Here is a 23466-nt window from a genome sequence, read left to right as displayed (position 1 = left end):
ACCTAGAGATTATCATACTAAGCAGAGAAAGTCAGAAAGAGAAAGACAAATACCATATGATATCACTTATATATGGAATCTAAAATATGACACAAATGACCTTATCTACAAAACAGAAACAGACTCACAGACATAAAGAACAGACTTGTGGGTGCCAAGAGGGAGGAAGTGGGAGTGAGGAAGGAGTGGGAGTTTGGGATTAGCAGATGCAAACTATTATACATAGAGTGGATAAACAACAAGGTCGTACTCTATAGCACAGGGAACAATATTCAATATCTTATGATAAACCATAATGGAAAAGAATATGAAAAAGAATATATGTATGTATAACTGAATCACTTTTCTGTACAGCAGAAATTAACACAACATTGTAAATAAAATAAAATTGTTTTAAAAGGCACCACATTCAGATAACAATGCAAAACAGCACTCGTGTGATTGAATTCACTCATGTGAATGAAGGTCTGGGGGTCTATAGGCAGTAGCTGTTGTCCAGGTGGGTGGGTGGGAGGTGTCCAGTTTAATTGCCACCTCCTTTGCAAGGGTTTCCCCTGGCCTTGCATTCCATACTGATGGACACCCCCTCCCCTGTCCTCCACAGATGTCACAGGTACAGTTGGAATCAGTAAAGCAAATTGAAGAACGCTTCCAGGCAGTGAGCACAGCTTGAGCGAATGCTAGAAGGCCAGAGAAAGGCTGGCGGTCTGGCTCAAGAGGATAACTGGAGATGAGACTGAAAGGGGGGTCAGTTGGGGGGCAATCTGGAAGATCAGATGGAAGAGAATTAAGTTTGCTCTGTAGGGACTTCACTGGTGGTCCAGTGGTTAAAACTCCGTGCTTCCAATCCAGGGGGTGCAGATTCAATCCCTGGTTGGGGAACTAAGATACCACATGCCACGTGGCCAAAAAAAAAAAAAAAAAATAGTTTGCTTTCTAAAGCAGGGCGTTGCTGCTGGAAACACAGTCCATGTCGGGAGCATTTACCCAAAGACTCTCCAGCCTCCCTGGGATTGAGGATCCAGAAAGGTCATCAAGGTGCAGGAGAGAGGAAAGATGGTATCAACAGAGAAGAGAGAGGTCATGAGTGGAGAAGTGGTATTAGTTTTCCCTTTTGCTTTAAGTATCAGTATTTTTACCACAATGATGACTCTACCTAGAGATTCTTAAGCCCTGGGATCCTATGCTTGTTAAAGAAATGACAGTGCTAGTGGTTAAGGATCCTCCTGCCAACGCAGGGGACACGGGTTCGAGCCCTGGTCCGGAAGACCCCACATGCCGTAGAGCAACTAAGCCCGTGGCCACAACTACTGAGCCTGTGCTCTAGAGCCCGTGAGCCACAACTGCTGAGCCCACGTTCCACAGCTACTGCAGTCCGTGCACCTAGAGCCCATGCTCTGCAAGAAGAGAAGCCACCGGCATAAGAAGCCTGCACACCGCAACGAAGAGTATAGCCCCCGCTCGTCGCAACTAGAAAAAGCCCGCACGTAGCAATGAAGACCCAATGCAGCCAAAAATAAATAAATTAAATAAATTTAAAAAAGAAAAATAAATAGAAATGACAGTGCTGTCCAGACACCTGCCAGCTTAGGTGAGGTTTTCAAAGCTCCGCTGCTCTGGAAGGCTGCTGATAATCTGCTGTGGAGGGTCCTCCCTGCCAGGAGCCAAGTATTTCCTACTATAATAGTGCGAGGAAACTGGAGGGCTTGTTTTGCATTATGGTTTGTTAGGTTTCTGATTTCCAACTTCGATGACTAAAATTCCATCAAAATACTGGAACACCCCCAAGTATTGTTGGTGCCTTAACCTGCGTCCTTTTTTTTTTTTTTTTGCGGTACGCGGGCCTCTCACTGTTGTGGCCTCTCCCGTTGCGGAGCACAGGCTCCGGACGCGCAGGCCCAGTGGTCACGGCTCACGGGCCCAGCCGCTCCACGGCATGTGGGATCTTCCCGGACCGGGGCACGAACCCGTGTCCCCTGCATCGGCAGGCGGACTCTCAACCACTGCGCCACCAGGGACGCTCCAACTCGCATCCTTAAAGGTATATTCAGAAATATTTTGATTAACCCAAAACAAAACACGTTGTTTTGTTCTTGAGAGTTGGTGTTTGTCAAAAAACAAAAGTTTGTTTTCAGGATGCTTGGTTATCTTTATTAATAGCAGAAAAGGTGTTTCCCTAGTTAGGAGCTGTAAGTAAAGAGATCTTTCGTAACAGTTCCAAGCCACATTCAAAATAGGTGGCCCAGAACAGCCTCCAAGGTGCATTTTGGATGCACCTGTGACTTATTTCCTTTTCTCACCATCCCCTGAGTTAGCATAAAAAGTGTGTTTCAGCCCCACAGAAACTGGATACAGCCACCCAGTCATTGGTGGAAATTCTGTCTCACCTGCATCAGCAGTGCTACCAGAGATGACACCACTGTCCAAAACAGGCCCCTGCCTTCATGCCCCAGAAGTCTCAAGTCCCGGCACACTGCCCTTCTCAGCAAAGCTTGCTCCCTGTCCCCTTGATGTCATTTGCAAGTCTGGCGCCCTAGTGTCCCAGGGAAGGCTGTGGAAGGCTACAGGGCCAGAGCCCAGCAGATCCAGGCAAAAATGGCAGCCCTGGGCTTCCCTGGTGGCGCAGAGGTTGAGAGTCCACCTGCCGATGCAGGGGACACGGGTTCGTGCCCCGGTCCGGGAAGATCCCACATGCCGCGGAGCGGCTGAGCCCATGAGCCGTGGCCGCTGAGCCTGCGCGTCCGGAGCCTGTGCGGCAGCCCTGGCCACGCTGATGGATGGAATCGGCTTGCTCTTCATTCCCTCCCTTGACGTCGGGAATCACACATAGAAAAGATGAGAAATAGGGGGAAAGGAGAGGAAGTGGCTGAGTGACAAACTTGACTTCATGCTCCCATCCAGGAGCGTGGGTATTGTGTCCTAACGATTCCTGCAGCCCTGATTTCTACAGAGCTGTGTGTTCCGTCTGCGAGTCCTTCGGCTCCAGGGCAGCCGTTGTCCAGCTCACATAGGGAAGCTTTGTGTTGATGGCCGCTGTTTAAGTCCTCACAGAGCACAGATGGTGCCTGCATTGCATCAGCATTGACTCTTCCCCATTGGCAGAGCCCACTGTGGAAACAGGAGAGGGGAGTGGAAATCAGAAGTATACAGTCCCTTTGGCAAAACGTCTGGTTTCCATATATGCATTTACCCCGGCTTACCGTACAGCCTTGGATAACCCAGTCAGCACGCCTTGACTTCTGTTTTAGGGTGGTTAGTAAAGGACTGAGATGAAGGAAACTAAAGACGGTAGAAATACTTCTCTTGCTGTTGGATACCATACCCATAAGGCAAAATCTGTAGCTTTGTTCCTTCTGTGAGCCACAGTAACACCCACTTCCATCGCAAATGGAAAAGCTCTGCTTGAAAAGATGATACACATCTTTTTAGAATTTTTAGTGTTTGTGTCTCAAAAGCCGTTCAAGTGTATTATCTGAATTTCTTCAGCATGTCCCTATTTATTTATTCCTGTTTTGCAAATGAAAGGGGAAATGGCAGCAGAGTTGCCCAAGTTGTCAGGGTCAGATTACTTTCCCCACTAAAGACCAGTGATCCTCCCTTGGTGGCACAGAGTCCTCATGGCGATTGGGGTATTAGTGGAATGTAGACCCACTTGCTGGACTTCCCTGGTGGCACAGTGGTTGAGAATCTGCCTGCCAACGCAGGGGACACGGGTTCAAGCCCCGGTCTGGGAAGATCCCACATGCCGCAGAGCAACTAAGCCTGTGCGCCACAACTACTGAGCCTGCGCTCTAGAGCCTGCAAGACACAACTAGTGAAGCCCGCGCACCTAGAGCCCGTGCTCCACAGCAAGAGAAGCCACCACAGTGAGAAGCCACCGCACCTCAAGAAGATGAGCCCCCGGTCTCTGCAACTAGAGAAAGCCCTCATGCAGCAATGAAGACCCAGTGCAGCCAAAAATAAATTTTAAATAAATAAATAACTAATAAATAAAATAAAAAATAAACCCACTTGCTTCCAGAGGTCAAGAAGAAACTAACATTTTCCATAAGAGATGTGTGATCTGTCAGTTCTTCAGTTTTCATTTCAGATGGAAAATATGACTTCAGTTCTTGAAGGAAAAAAAGATTCCCTAACCAGGCACGACAGATGTCTTCGAATATGTGATGGATTGTCATGTGAAAGAAGGACTCAAATCCTCTGCTTGCCCCGGCAGGCATTACTAGAGTTAGCTCAATTCAGTTCAACCAATAGTTATTGAGAACCCACAGCGCATAAGTCTCGTGCTTTAAACTGAAAGGGGGGAGGGGGAGGGAAACGAATATCCTGCTAAACTCATGACACCAGTTATCACAGAAGCAAGCAGGTTTGACATTGATGTGAAAGTGAGAAGTATTTGGTGAATCATTGGATAAGCCAAGGAGAAGGGGAAGACAGAAGCAATATTTACAGTTTCCAATGTCTGTCTATCAGTGAGTGAAGCAGGAGTAATTAAATTGAATTGGAGATTGTTGCCAGGGTGATACATAGAATTTCTTAGGTAACCCACGTAACCTGGTGAGCAAAAGGGCATCACATCGAGACATGGCTGAGAAGGAATTCCATATTCAAATTAAAAATGTCACCAACTGGGAAGAAAAGCAGGGCAGCACCATATATCCAGAAGCTCTGTAAGCAAGTCAAGAAACATGAAGGCAGGAGCCTTCAAAAGAGCACTAGGAAGAGATTAGAAAAGAGAGACACAAAACTGATAGTATAGTAGGAGTTCTTTATGGGTTATAGAGTCAGAGCAATTACCAGCTCCATGTTCCAATTCCCATTTACAAGACTAGGGCAAAGGAGAGGCATGATACAGAACTTCAACTATATAAATAGCTATCAGAATTCTCTTCAACGAATAGGAAGAATACCTGAGTGATCATTGATGTGCCTTATCGGCAGTTTCACCTTTAAGAGGGTAGAGAGTTTGAGAATAGAATTGCTCTTCTGGTCCTAATACTGACTAACTAAAAGGAACTGACAAGAGTATACATGAGAGAAACCTTAGAAGAGACCATATCATTTTAGAGAACATGATCATCAAAGAGGAGATTTTGCACAGTCCAAAATATTTCAAGACCTTTTTATTGTGATTTTAAAAAGCACAACATGAATTTACCATCTTAACCATTTTTAAGTGTCCTATACTAATGTCCATCAAGCATTCATCTTACTTTTAAAATAGTCACATTGTTATGAAACAGATCTCCAGAACTCATAACCCTGCAAATCGGAAACTCTATAACCCATTAAAGGACCACCTCCCTTCCCCTCTGACCCCGGCCCCTGGTCACCACCATTCTACTTTCTGTATCTATGAATTTGACTACTTTAGGTACCTCATATAAGTGGAATCATGCAGTATTTGTCTTTTTGTGACTGACTTACTTCACTTAGTATAATGACCTCAAGGTTTATCCATATTGTAGCATGTGACAGGATTTCCTTCCTTTTTAAGGCTGCACAGTATTCCATTGTATATATACACCACATTTTGTTTATCCATTCATCCACTAATGGACATGTGGGTTGCTCCCATTTCTTGGCTACTGTAAACAGTGCTGCTGTGAACATGGGTGTGTACAGTACCTCCTGCTTTTGATTCTTTTGGATATATACCCAGAAGTGGGATTGCTGGATCAAATGGTAGTTCTATTTTTAATCTTTTGAGGAATGTTCGTACTCTTCTTCCATAGCGATTGCACCATTTTACAGTCCCACCAACTCCGCACAAGGCTTCCAGATTTCTCCACATCTTGGGAATACTTGGCAATACTTATTTTCTCCTTTCTTGATAATAGCCATCCTAGTGGGTATGAGGTGACATCTTATTGTGGTTTTGATTTGTATCTCTCTGATGATTAGTGATGTTGAGCATCTTTCATAAGCTTGTTGGCAATTTATATATCGCCTTTGGAAAAATACCTATTCAAGTCTTTTGCCTTTTTTAAAAATCTGATTATTTGATTATTTTGTTGTTGTTGAGTTATAGGAGTTCTTTATATATTATGGATATTAACCCCTTATTAAATATAGGATTCATAAATATTTTCTCCCATTCCATAAGTTGCATTTTCACTCTGTTGTGTCCTTTGATGCACAAAAGTTTTTAAACTTGACGTAGTCCCATTTGTCTGTATTTGCTTTTGTTGCCTGTGCTTTTGGTGTCATATCCAGGAAATCATTGCCAAATCCAGTGTTATGAAGCTTTTCCCCTATGTTTTCTTTTAGGAGTTTTCTAGTTTGGGGTTCATGACCATTTGAGAGATTTTTTTAAATAAGAGAAATGTAGAAATTACGCATATGTAGGGAAAGATGACTCAGGAGGTCTATGAATGCCCAAAACAAAGTTCAGACGAGGCCCTTTTTTGTTTCAACAAAGGAGGGTAATTGTGCCAGCAGTTCTCTGTTTAGCTAAATTTTCTTTTTTTTTTAAATGGTAGAAAAACATGAATGACTATGAAAAGCTATATGGACCCACAAAAACAGTATCAAGAAAACCCAAGCCCAAAATGAGTGGAGACCTTTCAAAGAGGGACAGATAAGGAAAACAAATATATTGTTCTCTGTGGAGCAAGAAGACGAGGAAACCCAACAGCTGCTCCTTGGGGCTGAGCATTTAGTATTGAGGATGACAAAGAGCCCTGAGTTACCTCTGTATTGTATGCCATGGAGAACCTTCATTAGATGGAAAACTGAGAAAAACTCGGAGAAAGAAATGGAAACCGCAGGTAGAAGAAAATGCCTAAGCCCCCAGTCTGGAGGAATTGAAGATCCCAAAGTACAGAAAAAAAAATAGACATAATGATGGTACAACTTGTTAAGGTCAAAATCTTTGAGAAACTGTGGAGCCCAGCAAAGCATCAATGGCATTATAGTTTTCAAAAAAAGGAAGAAAGTGGATCTTAAAAAGTTTGCCTAGAGGGACTTCCCTGGCGGTCCAGTGGTTAAGACTCCACACTTCCACTGCGGGGGGTGCGGGTTTGATCCCTGGTAGGGGAACTAAGATCCCGCATGCCATGTGGCACAGCCAAAAAAATGAAAAGGAGAACAGTTTATATAATAAAAAAACAGTTTCTGAATATCTAGACAAGTATACGCTCTTGGGTCAAGAAATCAATTTTGCAAGATTAAAATCGACACGTGGCTTGCCAGTAGCATGTGCTAGAAACAAAAAGCTCAGAGATGGTAACTGGTAGCACCATAAGTAACAAGGGGCAATGAAATAAATCATTGCATTCATAGAAAACAGGCTCTAGACGGAGGGAGGTGACCATTCTGTCCTCTGCTTCGGTGACTAGAGCATTTACTCAGTCCAGGTATCTGCTGGGGACGTAGTCAAACTCAAGATGTTTCGGAGGGGGGCAATGAGGAGGGGAGAGGGGTCATAACTGGTTAGGTTTCAGGGATGGGAATTTTGGCTTAATAGGAAGAAGCATTAGAAGGTTCTGATGAGGAACTGAACTTCTCAAGACTAGAAGCTTTAAAAAATGTTTTCTGTTTTCTGGTTGAACATCAAACGGTTGCTGGTTGGTTTGAAAGGACTAGAGGGGTCTAGGAGGTAAAACCAAACCTTGACTCAAGAAAATTCTTGCCTACAAAGATCATTGGTTTCCTGAAAGAGGGGAGAGGGTCATTCAGATGGAAAATAGGTAATTTTTTTAAATCGTTTTGAAAATAATTTTCTGTTGGAGGTGGTTTTTGAAATGAAACTGTAAACCTAGATGCAAGTTTTACTACATTACCAGTGAGTGGGTTGCTTTTCACTTTCATTTTACACTGAAAAACGTAAAAAGTTACTACTATCTTATACCTATTTTAAGATCTACAGTTATACTGAAATTGAATTTTTAAAAATTACTCCATGAGCTTCATTATATAATCTTTCAGAAGAGAGACTTTCTGTTTTCACTGTATGCTTTTAGAGTAAATATGAATACAGTACCTTACATTTGAATCACATAGGACTTTTGCCCATCGCTTACCTGGAAATATAACCATCTGTAGCTGAATGAGAAAATAATTAAGGCCACACATGAAGGAGTGAGATGAGGGGCAAAATCACCCGGGTGAAATGAAGGTTCCACGGGGCCAAGGTGTTGCCAGTTCCCAGGAAAGACGATAATGAATGCTTGCTTCCCCTTCCCTTTTCTCATCAACCTGAGACAACCAAATACCTCAGGGGCAGTTCCGGCTGTTACGTAGCCTCATGATAATTCTGAGCCAGCTGACACAGGCAGGGGCCACGTGACTTGCCCCCTAAACATCAGCTTTATCAGGCTGCCTTTCTCATTTGGAACAAAGCTTTGGTCCCACGTGGCTCCCCGCCAGAAAGGCGTTTCTGCTTTGATGCCTCCCAGATTCCAAGAAATGAAGCTGCTGATTTATCAAATTCCTATGCGATAGAAGAGCTCCCTAGATTTACGAGGTTTTACCAGGCAGGAAAGGGACTTAGCACTTTTAGCTTCATTCTTTGGGAGAAATCTAGACGCTGAATCTGAATCATGTAAATAACGATAGAACCAAATGTGAGATTCACCCTTCTTCCTACCCGGGAAGTACCACATTCAGTTGGCCAGACTTCTTTGGATAGAGCTGTATAAAAGTGAATGTTTTAGAGAGTGCAATAAAACTTGAAATATGAAATATCATTCCTTTTCTGGTTTACTTCAGAGAGACAGCAACTGGTATGAAAGGAGCAGGAGAGTTGAACTCTGCAGTCAGAAGGCTTGAGTTGAAGCCCTGGCTGACCAGACACGTGACTTTGGGACGATCCCTTCACCTTTCTGAGCTTTCTGGGCTTCACCTCATTTGGCTTCGTTGTCTGTAAAATGGATGAGGACTGAGTCAGGGAAACAGAAACCATGACAGGTGTTTCAGATAGAGGGGGTGTAAGACAGCGAATTGGTTACACAGGTGCTGGGAAACTGAAAGGACAGGAAGTGGAAGGAGACTTAACCCAGTGATTAATGATGGACAGAAGCAGCTCTCATTCCCCGGGCCTGGAGGGATAAAAGGGACCTCTGAGCATGCAGGAGGGGCTGCACCTGGGGAGAAGACCACCACTTCCAGACACCCCACCAGGGAAGGACAGAGAAAGAGAACAAGAAATGGGAACCACAGCTTCCTTCCTCCTACCTCTGATCTCCCACCAGTGCCCCCTATTGGCAGAGTAAATCACCTGACAAAGGAGGCTGGGAAACAAAGTTTAAAAACTCCCAGGCTTGGGGCTTCCCTGGTGGCGCAGTGGTTGAGAGTCCGCCTGCCAATGCAGGGGACACGGGTTCGTGCCCCGGTCCGGGAAGATCCCACATGCCGCGGAGCGGCTGGGCCCGTGAGCCATGGCCACTGAGCCTGTGCGTCCGGAGCCTTTGCTCCGCAATGGGAGAGGCCACAACAGTGAGAGGCCCGCGTACCGCAAAAAAAAAAAAAAAAAAAAAAAAAAAAACCACTCCCAGCCTCAGGGGCTTCCCTGGTGGTCCAGGGGATAAGACTCTGAGCTCCCAGTTCAGGGGACCTGGGTTCGATCCCTCGTCAGGGAACTAGATCCTGCATGCATGCCACAACTAAGAAGTCTGCGTGCTACAACTAAAAGATCCTGCATGCCACGATGAAGATCCCACATGCTGCAACTAAGGCCTGGCATAGCCTAAATAAATATTAAATATTTTTTTTAATTTAATAAATAAAAAAATAAAAACTCCCAGCTTCAGCATTAGAAAGGGGAACATTAGGAGAGTGGGTATGACATATAGGAGAGTTGCTGAGAAAGTAAATCCTAGGGGTTCTTATCCCAAGGGGAATTTTTTTCTTTTTACTGTATCTATATGAGAAGATGGATGTTAGCTGAACCTGTTGTGGTAATCATATGTAAATCAAACCATCATGCGGTACACCTTAAACATATACAGGAATGTACGTCAATTATTTCTCAATAGAAGTGGGGAGGAAACAAAAGAAGAGTGGGGCATGAGGCTAAGAGACAAAACTGTCCTGTTACATTTGTATTAAACTAGTGCTACTTTAGTTCATAGATAGGCAGAGAAGGATATATAGATAGATTTGGTTCTGATCTAACAGTTTTTGAATAATTTTTTGTTCAAGTTTTTTTAGTTAAAAAAGTTTGTATTAGTTCATGATTTAGGAAAACTACCAGATGTATGTTTCTGCAAACCCTTGTGACAGAAGAAATCATAGCGGCAACGTGGATTATTATAGGATCCTTCCTCAGGAGTTCCTGGATCTGTGAACTGACTCGAGTGTGGGATGATGACTCTATCACAGAGACTCAAGCAGGGCTTTGTCCACTTAACCTACATGATTTTCTTTTTTTTTTCACCAACCAAAAAGTACCTTCGTGGCCTGACTATGTATTTCAGTCCAAGATAACTCATGGTCTTGCCAGTCACCGCTGACCTACACTGCTGATCCCAGTAGCTGTGCCAGCTAGCCTGTGGAGTTTCACTCAATTGGAGTTCACTGGCTCTACCCTAGGATGCCATCACCCCACTGAGATCAGGGAGCAGAGCCCATTTCAACTGCAGGGCATAGGTAGCAAATGTGTGTCGACAAGGCCAGATTCAAGGGCTTACGACCTATGCAATTGCCTACGGTCCCCTGCTCAGAAGGACCCTGTCGTCATCTTCAAGTTCTGAATCTCCAAGCAAGAGGACCACCTTTCCACTTTCCACTGGATCCTGCAAATCATGTAGCCAGTCCTGGTGCTGGGAGTTGTGATTAGAGGCCCAGGAAGGGCCTCACTGAGAAAGTAGCGTTTGAGGAAGAGCCTGAAGGAGATGAGGGAGTGAGCCAGGCCCTTCTTTGACTTATTCTAATGAACTTCAACTCAGCCTTCAATACTTGGGGCAAAGGTCACCACTTCCAGGAAGGCTACGCTGACACTCTTAGGAGTTACTACCCCCAGCTTGGTCCTGCCTTAGCACCCTGCAAATACCTGTTACATACTTCGATTACATTGTAGACCTTTGTGTTGAACATCTGTCTCTCTGGTCACCCTCTTAGTTCCTTGGAGAAGGAGACTATATATTATTCATTTTTGTAATAACAGCAATAATAATAGCTCTTACTCAATGCTAGAAGCTATTCCATAGGTTTTACTACAAGGCAGGCACTGTTGGTCTTACAGTTGGAGAAACTGAAGCACAGAAAGATTAAGTAAGAAGCCCAAGTTACCCAGCTGGTACATCATAGAGCTGGAATTGGAATCCAAGAAAGCTGGTGCCCTCAGATGTCACACAGTGCACCAGTGCCCAGTCAGTGCCCAGAACATGGTTGGTGAAGGAATGAGTAAACAAAAAATAGTAATGACTGAATGATCACATAGAGAATCTCGGGGACATATTTACAAAAAAGAGAGGAACTTTGTATTGTGGCTGCAAATTCAAGCCTGCACAGGGGAGAAAAGACACTTAAGTTCATGCTTTTAAGCCACATTCACTAACACAAATTTTTTTTAAACCCACTGCATGAAATTATATACTTGTACATATAATCAACTTGCTTTAGGTTTTGTATTGTTACTTTAGGAATGGAAACAGGTTGTTTGGTCTGGCTCTATCATTGACTAAAACTAGTACCAAAATAACCAGGAGCTTTGTTGAAATAGTGAGATTAACTTAACAAATACGTCCCGAATATAGTATGCTTATAGAGCATGCTGCTTTGGGGAGAAACAAGTGATAATATGGATATTAATTATAGAAAATTAAGATTGGAAGCGATGCCTCATCGCTAAGTCAGTCTTCAGCCTGCAGAATGGGATGCAGTGCACTGTGGAGGTGGAAGGGAGGAGTGAGTTGTCACTGGTGCTGTTTTCTTTATTTGACAAGTGCCTTGCTGTGCAAATACGACCCAAGTCAGTGTTTTCAAAAGCCCTTCGGCATAGCTTTGTTGCCTCCTCTCGCCTGCTCCAGCAGTGTAGGAGAGATCCAGCTCCATTAGGACATGATGTTGCTAAAAATAAAAGATTCCGTGTTTTGTAAGGCTGTGATTATGGGACCTTGAGCAGCGTGCCACCCCTCTCCTGGGGCGCAGTCCCCAGATCTCCTGACCCATCACATCAGGCTCGGGTAGATGGGCTCAGTGCTGCAGCCATGAATATACACTGCCAGAACCAGCAGAGAAGACCTTCATCACATGGCTTGAGTAGAAAATGCTGTTCCAAGTCTTAGAAATATTCCCAAACCCTGTTTTCAGTTTATGCCTGAAGCCCAGATGCCTGATCCCTGTAATAATCCAGAGTGACAAACCTGTTAGAAGTTTCCTTTCACAAGCTCTGTCCAGCAGCACACGGACCACGTCCTGAGGGAGTGAGCTCCCCGGCTCTGCAAACAGCACCCAAGCGTGCCCTCTGCCAGCTGCGTTTTCATCATCCTTTCTTCCACAGCAGAGAGATGATACATCAGAACCCAAGGGAACAAAGGGTGGAGGGTCATAGTTTCAGTGGGTCAGATTTTCAACCCATGAGTGGCACGTGGACTCACACCACAGTGCACAAGTCTGGTAGTCTGACCTTGTTTCTTTCAGGCCCTAAACCCAAAGGTCAGAGCCGCTCGCCTTGTGTGTGCCGAATGCTGGATGAGGCCACCGCCTCCTTGGGAGCAGCCAGAGAGCGAGGTGGGATTACTTCCTGACCTCTCACGGGTCTTAGTCCCCCAGGGCACCCTCCATTCTGCCCAGGACATGAGCCAGTCTCATCTGTAGCACAATGTGTATTGCACATTATGGAACCATAATGTGATGAAAAAAACACTCTTCAGAATGATTCGACCAAAAGATTCCATTCAAAATGCAAGACTATTATCCCAGGTGCCCCTAATACTGTATTTTGCATTTGTTTATCATTCCTTTAGGCCATTCCTGACGGGTGATTTTTAGCCTAGGTATGTCTGCTTCCCTGAGAGCAGTGGAACACAGCTCCATTAATACCAGTGAGCTGGGACTGGCTTGCTATTTCTCATCACTTCATTCCACTGTAACTTGATGATCATTACCTTTTTTTTTTAATTATTATTTTTATCTCTTCATCGCGGTGCGCGGGCCTCTCACTATCGCGGCCTCTTTTGTTGCAGAGCACAGGCTCCAGACGCACAGGCTCAGTAGTTGTGGCTCACGGGCCTAGTTGCTCCGCGGCATGTGGGATCCTCCCAGACCAGGGCTCGAACCCGTGTCCCCTGCATCGGCAGGCAGATTCTCAACCACTGCACCACCAGGGAAGCCCCGATCATTACCTTCTTAAATAACATTGTTATGGGTCATTAGTTTTGTGGGTGATTCTCCATCTCCTACCCCCTCTTATTTTTCCCATTATCAGAGCCTTACTTGTTACAAACAGACAGTAAATAACCACGGAGGCTTGTGGACCCAGTTTCATAAACATGCAGGTTCACGCCGGTACCTGGATATTTGCTTTCTGAGTACGTGAGCTTAAATGATTCCGCAAAATGGAAAGACAGTGCAAGCTACTCAAGATGGAGGCTAAACCAATATTTAGAAAGCCGCTGCCTATTTTAACACTGGCCTGCATGTGTGATGGGCACCCACTTTCTGTTTTGTGTATTTGGAGCTATTGCAACTGGGCTGAAATGCACCAGAGATGGGTTCCTGGAAGGGACAGTAGTGGCAGTTCAGAAGGTATCCATTGTATCAAAGCAACCCTTGACCCCGATCGGACCCAGTCGGGGGCAATTCAGTACACTCCAGGTGTCCTGCTTACAAGTCCCTGCTTCAAGGGATCCCACAGACTTCAGCAGTCTCCTCTTCTCCTGAACTGGTCAGGATTTCTTAGTTGACAACTGATCATGTCATCTTGCCTTTCCATTGTTGATTTACGTGGTTCCTGAAAATTAACTTATTGTTCTTATCTCCTCTTCAAAGCTAAATTGTAGGTTTCTTGAGCACAAGGCTGAGTCTTGTACTTAACCATTTTCCATAGCACTTAGGTTGAAATCCCAACTCTCTACTTACTAGCTCTAGGACCTTGGACGCACTCCTTCACCTCCTTGCTTCTCAGTTTCCTTGTCTACAAAATAGCGGCAATGATGCCTGCCTTCCAGTGCGTTAGGAGAACCAGCTAGCACGGTGCTGGGCGCTAGCGGGAGCTTGGTGAATAGTAACTGACTCTCTAGACAAAGCCCTGCGCGCAGAAGCTGAGCAAAATTTAGCAGAATTAAATATGATGAAGCATGGTTTAAACTCGCAGGAGGGAAGAGCTAATTATGGACTCTTGAAATTCCATGGTGAGGACACCGTTTTCTCTGACCTGGGATTGAATGACATTTTACGACCCTGTTTTTATTCATGACTCGTTCATGACCATGTGACGATCATTTCAAGCTCATCATGTCTCCTGAGCCCCCAGAGGATCAATGAACTGATTTGGGATGTGGAGACTGTGCTTATTGGCATCCTTGGACCCACTCATACATTTAAGTATTAGCTTGGCCCTGAGCGGAGAAGCTTTCTGCAGCTCCTTGCTGCCATGAGGCAGGTGGTGATGCCCAGGACTGCTCTAGTGATCCTCAAGCGTGTCCCTTAGCTTCTTTAGCAATTTTCTTTAAAAGCAGCCATAGCGGGGGATAGTGGTACAGCTTACTGAGACCGCATCAAAATAAAAAAGAAATGGGGATGAGAGTATGAGGAGGACTGTATAAAAAAAAACATAAATAGCATCAAGATGAGTTTCCCCGATTTCCCGTATAACGAGCGCATCTGCCAAAACTCAAGATGTGGGACTTCCCTGGTGGCGCAGTGGTTGAGAGTCTGCCTGCCGATGCAGGGGACACGGGTTCGTGCCCCGGTCCGGGAGGATCCCACATGCCGCGGAGCGGCTGGGCCCGTGAGCCATGGCCGCTGAGCCTGCGCGTCCGGAGCCTGTGCTCCGCAACGGGAGAGGCCGCAACAGTGAGAGGCTCGTGTACCGCAAAAAAAAACAGCAACAACAACAAAAACTCAAGATGTGTATTATCCACTCTACAATTGGCAGATTGCCTAGGAGCGGAGCAGAAGATGCTTACTGCTGGAGGGGTCAGCTCTGCCTTGATTCTGCCATTTTCTCTTTGTGGTGGAGCCATGCTACAGTGAAGAAATGGGTCCTGTGACATTGTCATCAACCTTCTTTGGTTACTTATCAATATGCACTTCCTTACCTTACACTCCCTTTTATAGGTTCCTGGGAGAAAAGTACATTAAAAAGACATTTGCTGAATCTATTGCCATGTCAGCTTAGTAAAACGAAAGTGTAGGTCAGGTGAACTCCCTTTCAATATAGGTGCTAGGGGACGTGACAGATAAGCGCCCCTGCCTGCCATTGATTAATTGGTGTAGTTTGTTGGTTTACACAGTGCCTTGCTTCAAAAGTAATTTGAGACAGCACTCACCGAGCAGAGTGTGTTGTCACCTTCTGGACACTATAGTTGTATGTTAGGGACACAGTTAGACTTCAGACATATTCAGTAATATACAAGCTTTTATCAGATGTTTAGAGACCCTCCTTAGGTGCAGGGTTACAAAGAGAAGTGAAACAATCCCTCATCTGAAGAAGCTTTGCTGTCTACTGGTAGAAACGGACACAATTAAGTACAATAAGAGGGAGATGGCAATGATTGCCCTTGTAGAACTACAATGTAGGTCTTGCAGTCATGGGTTCTTCTTGTGGGTTTTTTTTTTAAGCCAAACATCTCAGGACTCAGTATCTGATGGAGAATTTTTTTTTTGAATTGTATTTAAAGTACTTCAAAAATATTAACAATTAAAATTCCATTCAGCTATGTATCTAAGAAATTTCCCTTACTAGGCATTCCCTTAGAATGCAGTGATATAAAATGAGCACTGCCCTTGGGGAAGGCATATGGGGGCTGAGAGGATGGTGTCATTCGCTCTCTAAGCAGTTTGCAGAGGGCTCCCAGAAGAGTTGATGTCTGCGTTGAATCTTGAACAGCAGATATAGGTCCTCACAAGAGTTTGGGCTCTGCGTGCTGTCCTGAATTCAATCCACGTGGCAGTCAGCTCCAAAGCCTGCGGGTTCGTCTCGCTCTGCACTTATTCCCCTAGCAGATATTTTTTAGTCACTGCTACTGTAGCTTCCAGCAAGGACCCCATGACCTCTGCTTTCATTTGTTTTGTACACATGATTCATGGACCTGCCTCCCCTCCCTTCCTTATAGGGTCAGCAGGGCTTGCAAGAACGTAGAGGATGCGTGGGTTTTGTGTATAGGGTAAGGAAGCCTGCCCTGAACACCGGCAAGTTTAATCCATTTTCATTCGAAAGAACAACTGGCCTTGGGCAACGTATTTCTAATGGTCTAAGTCATTCAGCGTGTGTGTGCGTGCAGGCATGCGCGTGTACACAAGCTGTGCATAAATAGCACGTTTCCAATCTGCGGAAAATGTGTAATGGACAAGCGGCACATGACAGTAGGCTCAGCCCCTGAAGATTTACCAGGAAAGAAGACAGCTGCGTGGCAAAGCTGCTGCTTATAATTAGGGAAGGAGTTGCCCATGTCCTGTGCCATTCAACAACTTCAGCCATTTAAATGACAGCCGGCTTGTTTAGCTCTAACCACCCTCCACCCTTTTTAGGGGCCAGGAGTTAATTTCTTTTTGAGAACGCTGCTTTGGACTGTCATCTCTAGTATCATTGTAAGATGGGATATGACGTGATGACTGGAACATCTCAACTAGCAACCATGATTGAGCAAAAACCAGGAGTTGCTTTCAACGTCTCTTTTTAACTTTGTGAGGGAAAAACTATTTTCAAAACCCCGTGGACTTTCCGGTTTCTAACAGGGCCATATTGCTAGTTCTGCAGTTGACGAGAAAACTATAATGCTTTCTTTGGCTCGAGTGAGCTGTGAGAAGTATCACAGCACTCCTGACGTACAGTGGCTCTCAACAGGATGGATGGGGAGGGAAATTAATAGGCTTCCCATTGTTACCGTGCATTTTTGCCAGGATATTTCATTAGTGTAAACACTGAACCCACTGTCATCTTGTTTAGCCACTTGACCCTGATGATTTTCAATTCTGTGTGTCGTGATGAGTAGAGCACTGGCATGCACGAGACAGGCCCTAATTACTGGAAGCAGAATCACTGCTGACCCAGGACGAGATTAATTGCTCCTTTGCAGTCTTTATCCTGGGACATTAGCGCTGTCTGGTTATCTTGCTTCAGCTGAGGGATTCGGGACAATAGCAGTGCTGATGGTAACGGTCGGCAATTCCCCTGTTTGTTTTGCAGGTCACGGCCAGGGGGTTTGGGCCGCTGTTGCAGTTCGCCTACACCGCCAAGCTGTTACTCAGCAGAGAAAACATCCGCGAGGTCATCCGCTGTGCCGAGTTCCTGCGCATGCACAACCTGGAGGACTCCTGCTTCAGCTTCCTGCAGACCCAGCTCCTGAACAGCGAGGATGGCCTGTTTGTGTGCCGAAAGGACGGTGCGTGCCAGCGCCCGCACGAGGACCGTGAGAACAGCGCCGGAGAAGAAGAGGAGGAGGAGACGATGGATTCGGAGACGGCCAAGATGGCTTGCCCCAGGGACCAGATGCTTCCAGACCCCATCAGCTTTGAGGCCACTGCCATCCCAGTAGCAGAGAAGGAAGAAGTTTTGCTGCCGGAGTCCGACGTGCCCGCGGACACCAAGGAGAGCGCGGCAAAGGACGCATTAACGCAGTACCCCAGATACAAGAAATACCAGCTTGCATGTACCAAGAATGTCTATAACGCATCATCACACAGTACCTCAGGTTTTGCAAGCACATTCGGTGAAGAGAACTCTGGCAACAGCCTCAAGCCGGGGCTTGCCATGGGGCAGATTAAAAGCGAGCCGCCCAGCGAAGAGAACGAAGAAGAGAGCATCACGCTCTGCCTGTCTGGAGATGAGCCTGACGTCAGAGACAGAGCCGGGGACGTGGAAATGGACCGGAAACAGCCCCGCCCCGCCCCCGCGCCCGCCCCCGCCCCCCCTGCCGGGGCCGCCTGCCTGGAGAGGTCCAGGGGCGCGTCCTCCCCCTCCTGCTTAAGGTCTCTGTTCAGCCTAACAAAAAGTGTGGAGTTGTCCGGCCTGCCCGGTACCTCTCAGCAGCACTTTGCCAGGAGTTCCGCGTGCCCTTTTGACAAGGGGATCACTCAGGGTGACCTTAAAAGTGACTACGCCCCTTTCCCAGGGAATTACGGACAGCCCCACATGGGCCAGAAGGACGCGTCCAGCTTCACAGTGGGGTCGCCCCTCAAGGGGCCTGGGTTGGAGGCGCTCTGTAAACAGGAAGGAGAGCTGGACCGGAGAAGTGTGATCTTCTCCTCCAGCGCTTGTGACCAAGTGAGCACCGCGGCGCACTCGTACTCTGGGGTAAGCGGTTTGGACAAAGACCTCTCCGAGCCGGTGCCAAAGGGCCTGTGGGTGGGGACTGGCCAGTCCCTCCCCAGCTCACAGGCCTACCCTCACGGTGGGCTGATGGCTGAACACTTGCCAGGAAGGATGCGGCCCAACACCAGCTGCCCGGTGCCAATCAAAGTCTGCCCTCGCTCGCCCCCGTTGGAGGCCAGGACTCGGACTTCGAGTTCGTGTTCCTCCTACTCGTACGCCGAGGACGGGAGCGGGGGCTCACCCTGCAGCCTGCCTCTCTGCGAGTTCTCCTCCTCGCCCTGTTCCCAGGGAGCCAGATTCCTGGCCACAGAACATCAGGAACCAGGCCTGATGGGAGATGGAATGTACAACCAAGTCCGACCCCAGATTAAATGTGAGCAGTCTTACGGCACCAACTCCAGCGACGAATCCGGATCGTTCTCCGAAGCAGACAGTGAGTCGTGTCCTGTGCAGGACAGGGGCCAGGAGGTAGGGAACCCGACTAAATTCAAGCATGTGATCCACCCTCAGTCCTTTATCTGGACTCTCCCTGCCCCCCACCACTGCCAGGTTGTTCTTGTTTGTCAAGATTAAAGGTTACAGTAAAGGGACTGTCTCCCTCATCCGCAGAGGCAGGAGGCTTCCAGGCGATTCCAAATTAACCATTTTGTCCTAGAAAGCACTTGAAATTTGATCGAGATTTCAGTACTCAACAAGCAGAGGCAAAGTGCCTAGTGAAAACAGTCAGTCTAATGCCTGAAAGCGTGCGCAGGCGCTCCCGATCCCCGCCCCCCTCTCCTTCCCGTCCGTCTGCTTTGAAAGGATGCCATACCCCTCACCCTCATCCTTGCCCCTGGCCTCTTCAGTGTGAAGGAAAATATAGAATCGCTTTCAAAACTGACTGGTTGAAACTAGAGAGATCCACACTAAACAGGTGCTTTCCCAGCACCTTTAAGTTTCCTTGTCAGATGGGACTCTGGAGCCATCCCTTGTCCATTCATTTCGAAGCAGGTGATGGACAGCTCATCATCTGTCCCAGTCCCAGTGTCACTGAAGAAGCACCCTTGTCAGTCACTCATAGCTGTATAATGTATCATTTCCCAAGCTCCCCACAGATGGTGAGAGTCATTTTTAGGAACAGTGGGGTTGAGTAGCGGTTTCTGTCCACCCTGAAAGCAAAGTACTTTCTAGATAAAAATTCCCAAAGGCTCCATCTACGTCTTCCCAATGCTGGGAGAGGAAGCAGGAGCAACGCCAGCCACATCGTGAGGAAGACTCACGTGGCCAAGGAGAGAAAGAATAGACGCCCTCAGATGTCCCCCCTTCCCCTGTAACATGAGAGGCCCCCGGAAAGATCTGAGGGTGTCTGTGTCACGATCTGGCGTAGTCTTGCTGATCGACAAGGAACCAACCTGAGACTGCCACCTGTGTCTCAGACCTGCCTCCGGAGCAGGACAGAGCGAGCCCAGTGAGAAGTCCCTCCCGAGGGCTGCTTCTCCGAAAAACACAGGAGGAAATGAAGCGTGGCCCTCATCATGCCAGTGCCCTCCACCCGCGTCTGCACTCCCTGGTTATTAGCCTCTAGTGAAGCAGGGATGTTAACCCAACCAGACAGCAGAAATGCCACCCAGGGTGAGGTGGGTTTTCACAGAGCCACGTGCGGTTTATTCAGCCTCTGCGAGGTTGGCGAGGAGCACATGAAGATTTTAGATCGGGCATGTTTTGAAAATAGATTCCAAAACTTCCTGTGCCAACTACAGAAGTGCCCTGTGGTCACTTCCTCGTTTTCTGGCTAGCCCAGTCCCCGCTCTTCTGTTACTGCCTGGCAAAGATGGAAAAAGAAACATACTGAAAGGATTTAATTTAGCTAAAAGTCATTAAAAAGGAAATTTGAATGGGAAACTATTGCTATTTGAATACACTGTATCCCCTCAGGTTTGGGATGGAGGGTTGGGCTCAGTGCCCCGAGCCAGACTCACATCTGTGTCATCACATCTGTGTCCCTGACCTGAGAGGATTGAGGTTTCGTGAGAACAGTGAAAGGCTGTGCGTTCTCTTTCCTCACTCATTTCTTTCCGTCTGATCACAACATTTAGGAGGTTTTCTTTTTTCCCTGAAATTACTCATAGGCACCCCTGATGCAGAAGCCCAGTCGCTGGGTCCATCGGCATAACGATTTCCCTTGCCAAGGATGTCTCCAGAAAAGGATAAATGCCTTTGAGTCTTTGTTTTCTTTATATCTCTCCCTTAAGAGGAGCCTCACCATTAACTAAAGGGAGTGTGCGTTTATGACATTTGCATGTTTAAGGACCTGTCAGTTTCAGATAAATCTCCTTTTGTCTCTCTAATGTCCCCAAAGAGAACTTAAAGTCACCTCTTGGAACTAAATGCTGCCAACAAGAGCACATGTGTCTTTCCTGTGTTCAGGCCTTATCACTTGTCTACCTTAGACCTTTTCAGTTTTAAATGAATCGATGAAAAGGAAAAATCGGGGCTTCCTTGGCGGTCCAGTGTTTAGGGCTCTGCGCGTCCACTGCAGGGGGCGCAGGTTCGATCCCTGGTTGGGGTGGGTGGGGAGGGAAAAAAAAGAACAGGAAGAACCATTCAACCTATAAAATAGTCATGAACAGGACTAGTCTCCCCTCAAAAAATACCGCTGTTTTCAAAAATATTTTTATTTTCACTTTTAAAAAATAGATCTGTTCTTTGCATTTCTAAACAGTCTCGAAAGAAGAGACATTTTCCAAATTTCTGTGTCATTTCGGGAATCACATTTAGCCCCTCTCGGTAGTACATTTTGGGTAGGATTGTTATAGTGAAGCTAAGGTTTTTTCCCAATTTGACCTTTTAGTTTTCCTAAAGTAGAGATTAGGTTTTGCAAGAACTGTCTCAGGGACTTAGCATGACTGTTCCTCTTTGAGTTAATACTTTGCTTTGGGGAGTTTCTTTGACCCAGTGGAAGTGTGGTCTCCAGTAATAACACTGAAGGCAAACCCTTCACAAAGTGAATCATAACTGATCCAGAAGCCAACATCTCCTGGGCTGATTCTTCCCCGATCTGCTCTTGTGTAAGGTTCCAGATGACTTCTCTTCCAAGTGAACCCCAAAGAGATGCCAGAGCCAGAAACCAAAAAAAGAGTTTCCAGGGGACTTCCCTGGCGGTCCAGTGGTTAAGATTCTGCGCTTCCACTGCAGGGGGCTCGGGTTCGATCCCTGGTCAGGGAACTAAGATCCCGCATGCCGTGCGACATGGCCAAAAAATAAATAAGATTCAAAAAAGAAGAGTTTCCACCTCCAGCCAGCCACCTGTTCAGTACTTCAGACTGACGGGTCCTGGCTTCCTCCCAGTCTCCCTTCCTCTGTAAAGACCCAAAATGTTAGATCAAAAGAAAAGTGTTAACCTACCTTATATTCTGATTTCTAGTTACACCCTCTTAACTCTCCTATCTCGCCAGCATTGACTTCTCATCCTAACTATTCGCCAGCTTTGAGGAAAGTTTAAATAAGCACAATATTGTCCTTTATCAACAATCAGCATTTTTAAGTTCCTTTTTAAAAATAATCAATCACAGCATACCCAGCCCCTAACATACCAAATTTAGCAGGCTTTCTCTGTGCCTACAGCAATATACAAACACACATTTGCATCTCCAGGGGTTTGGGTTTTATTTTAATACCATTTGCCATGTAATTACTAAGCAGCTTGCTTTTTGCACATAGCTGTCTACTGTGTACGTGCCTCTAGGTCAACCGTGTAGGGTTGACACATGCTTCTTTAATATCCCTGGTTCCCATAAATCACAATTGACTCATAAATCACCTATCAACAGACATTCCGGTTTCCAGTTTTTTCCCTCTTACAAACATTGGTGCAATAAACATTCTTGTGAACATGTTTAGTGGTGGTGCTTTTATTTTTGTGGGTTAGAGTCCCATAAATGGGTTAAAGGTTATACTCATTTGTTAAATACTACCTACCTACTTTCCCAAAAGGTTGTAGCAATTCACATGTCCTTCAGCAACTTATGAGTGTCCATTGCCCCCTGTTCTTGCCAGTAGGAGTGGTCACCAGTCCTTTTGTTTTTTGCCAATCTGATGGGCAAAACACGACTTCTCGTGAAGTTGATAACTTTCTTGTGTGTATTCGCCATTTTGTATTTCCTTTCCTGGACTTGCCATCTGTCCACTTTTTGGGTATGTTGTTTGACTTTAGTCAGTTTACAGGATCCTTAATCCTTAATATAGGAATATTAATCCTTTCTTATATTAATCCTATATCTTCTCCTTGTCTACTTTTTATAGTGTCTTTTTCCATTTAAAAAAAAATTAAGTTTTATGTAATCGAATTATCAATCTTTTTCTTTATGACTTCTGGGTTTGCTATTTTAATTAAAAAGTCAACTTGAGAATTTTTATTTATTTATTTATTTTTGGCTGCACAGCACGGCATGCGGGATCTTAGTTGCCCAACCAGGGATCAAACCCGTGCCCTCTGCAGTGGAAGCATGAAGTCCTAACCACTAGACTGCCAGGGAAGTCCCCAACTTGGGAATTTTTTTCTTCCAATGATGAAAAAATGGACAGGTCATATTAAGTGAAAAAGGTAACATAAAGAGTATATATAACAAGGTCCCAGTTTACTTTGTAAAGAAACATAAATAATAAAAGCAGTATAGAGAATAAGACAAAATGGGAGGCAAAGTTGGCAAGAGGGAATACAGGGAAAGGTTAATTTCTATGTATTTCTGTAATGTTTGAATTCTGTATTCAAACAGATTCTTTATTCTGTATTCTTTATTCTGTATTCTCACACAGATTCTTTCCTTAAGTGAGATATAATTCATATACCATAAAATTCACTCTGTTAAAATGAACAGTTCAGTGGTTTTCAATGATTCACAAAGTTGTATGACCATCACCAGTGTCTAATCCCAGAATATTTTCATAACCCCCCCAAAAAACATAATATCCAGCAGCAATCACTTCTCATTGCCCTCTTCCCTTACCCCATGGCGTTACTAAACTATCTTCTGTCTCTATAGATTGCCTAGTCTAGACATTTCATT

General features: G+C 45.6%; 1 protein-coding gene across 2 annotated transcripts in view; it reads left to right on the top strand.

Moving 5' to 3' along the window:
* Nucleotides 1–23466, top strand: part of BACH2 (BTB domain and CNC homolog 2) — a 355734-nt gene that overhangs the window by 318922 nt on the left and 13346 nt on the right. For both annotated transcript variants that reach the window (XM_079939384.1, XM_079939383.1), the window contains exon 5: nucleotides 17297–18889. In XM_079939384.1, coding sequence (XP_079795510.1) covers nucleotides 17297–18889 — 1593 coding nt within the window. The remainder of the gene's footprint in view (nucleotides 1–17296; nucleotides 18890–23466) is intronic.

This window comes from Stenella coeruleoalba (genome assembly GCF_951394435.1).
Source record: "Stenella coeruleoalba genome assembly, chromosome: 12".
Lineage (NCBI taxonomy): Eukaryota > Metazoa > Chordata > Mammalia > Artiodactyla > Delphinidae > Stenella > Stenella coeruleoalba.
The sequence above is the reverse complement of the archived record's forward strand: the minus strand, read 5'-3'. Positions and strand labels throughout refer to the sequence as shown.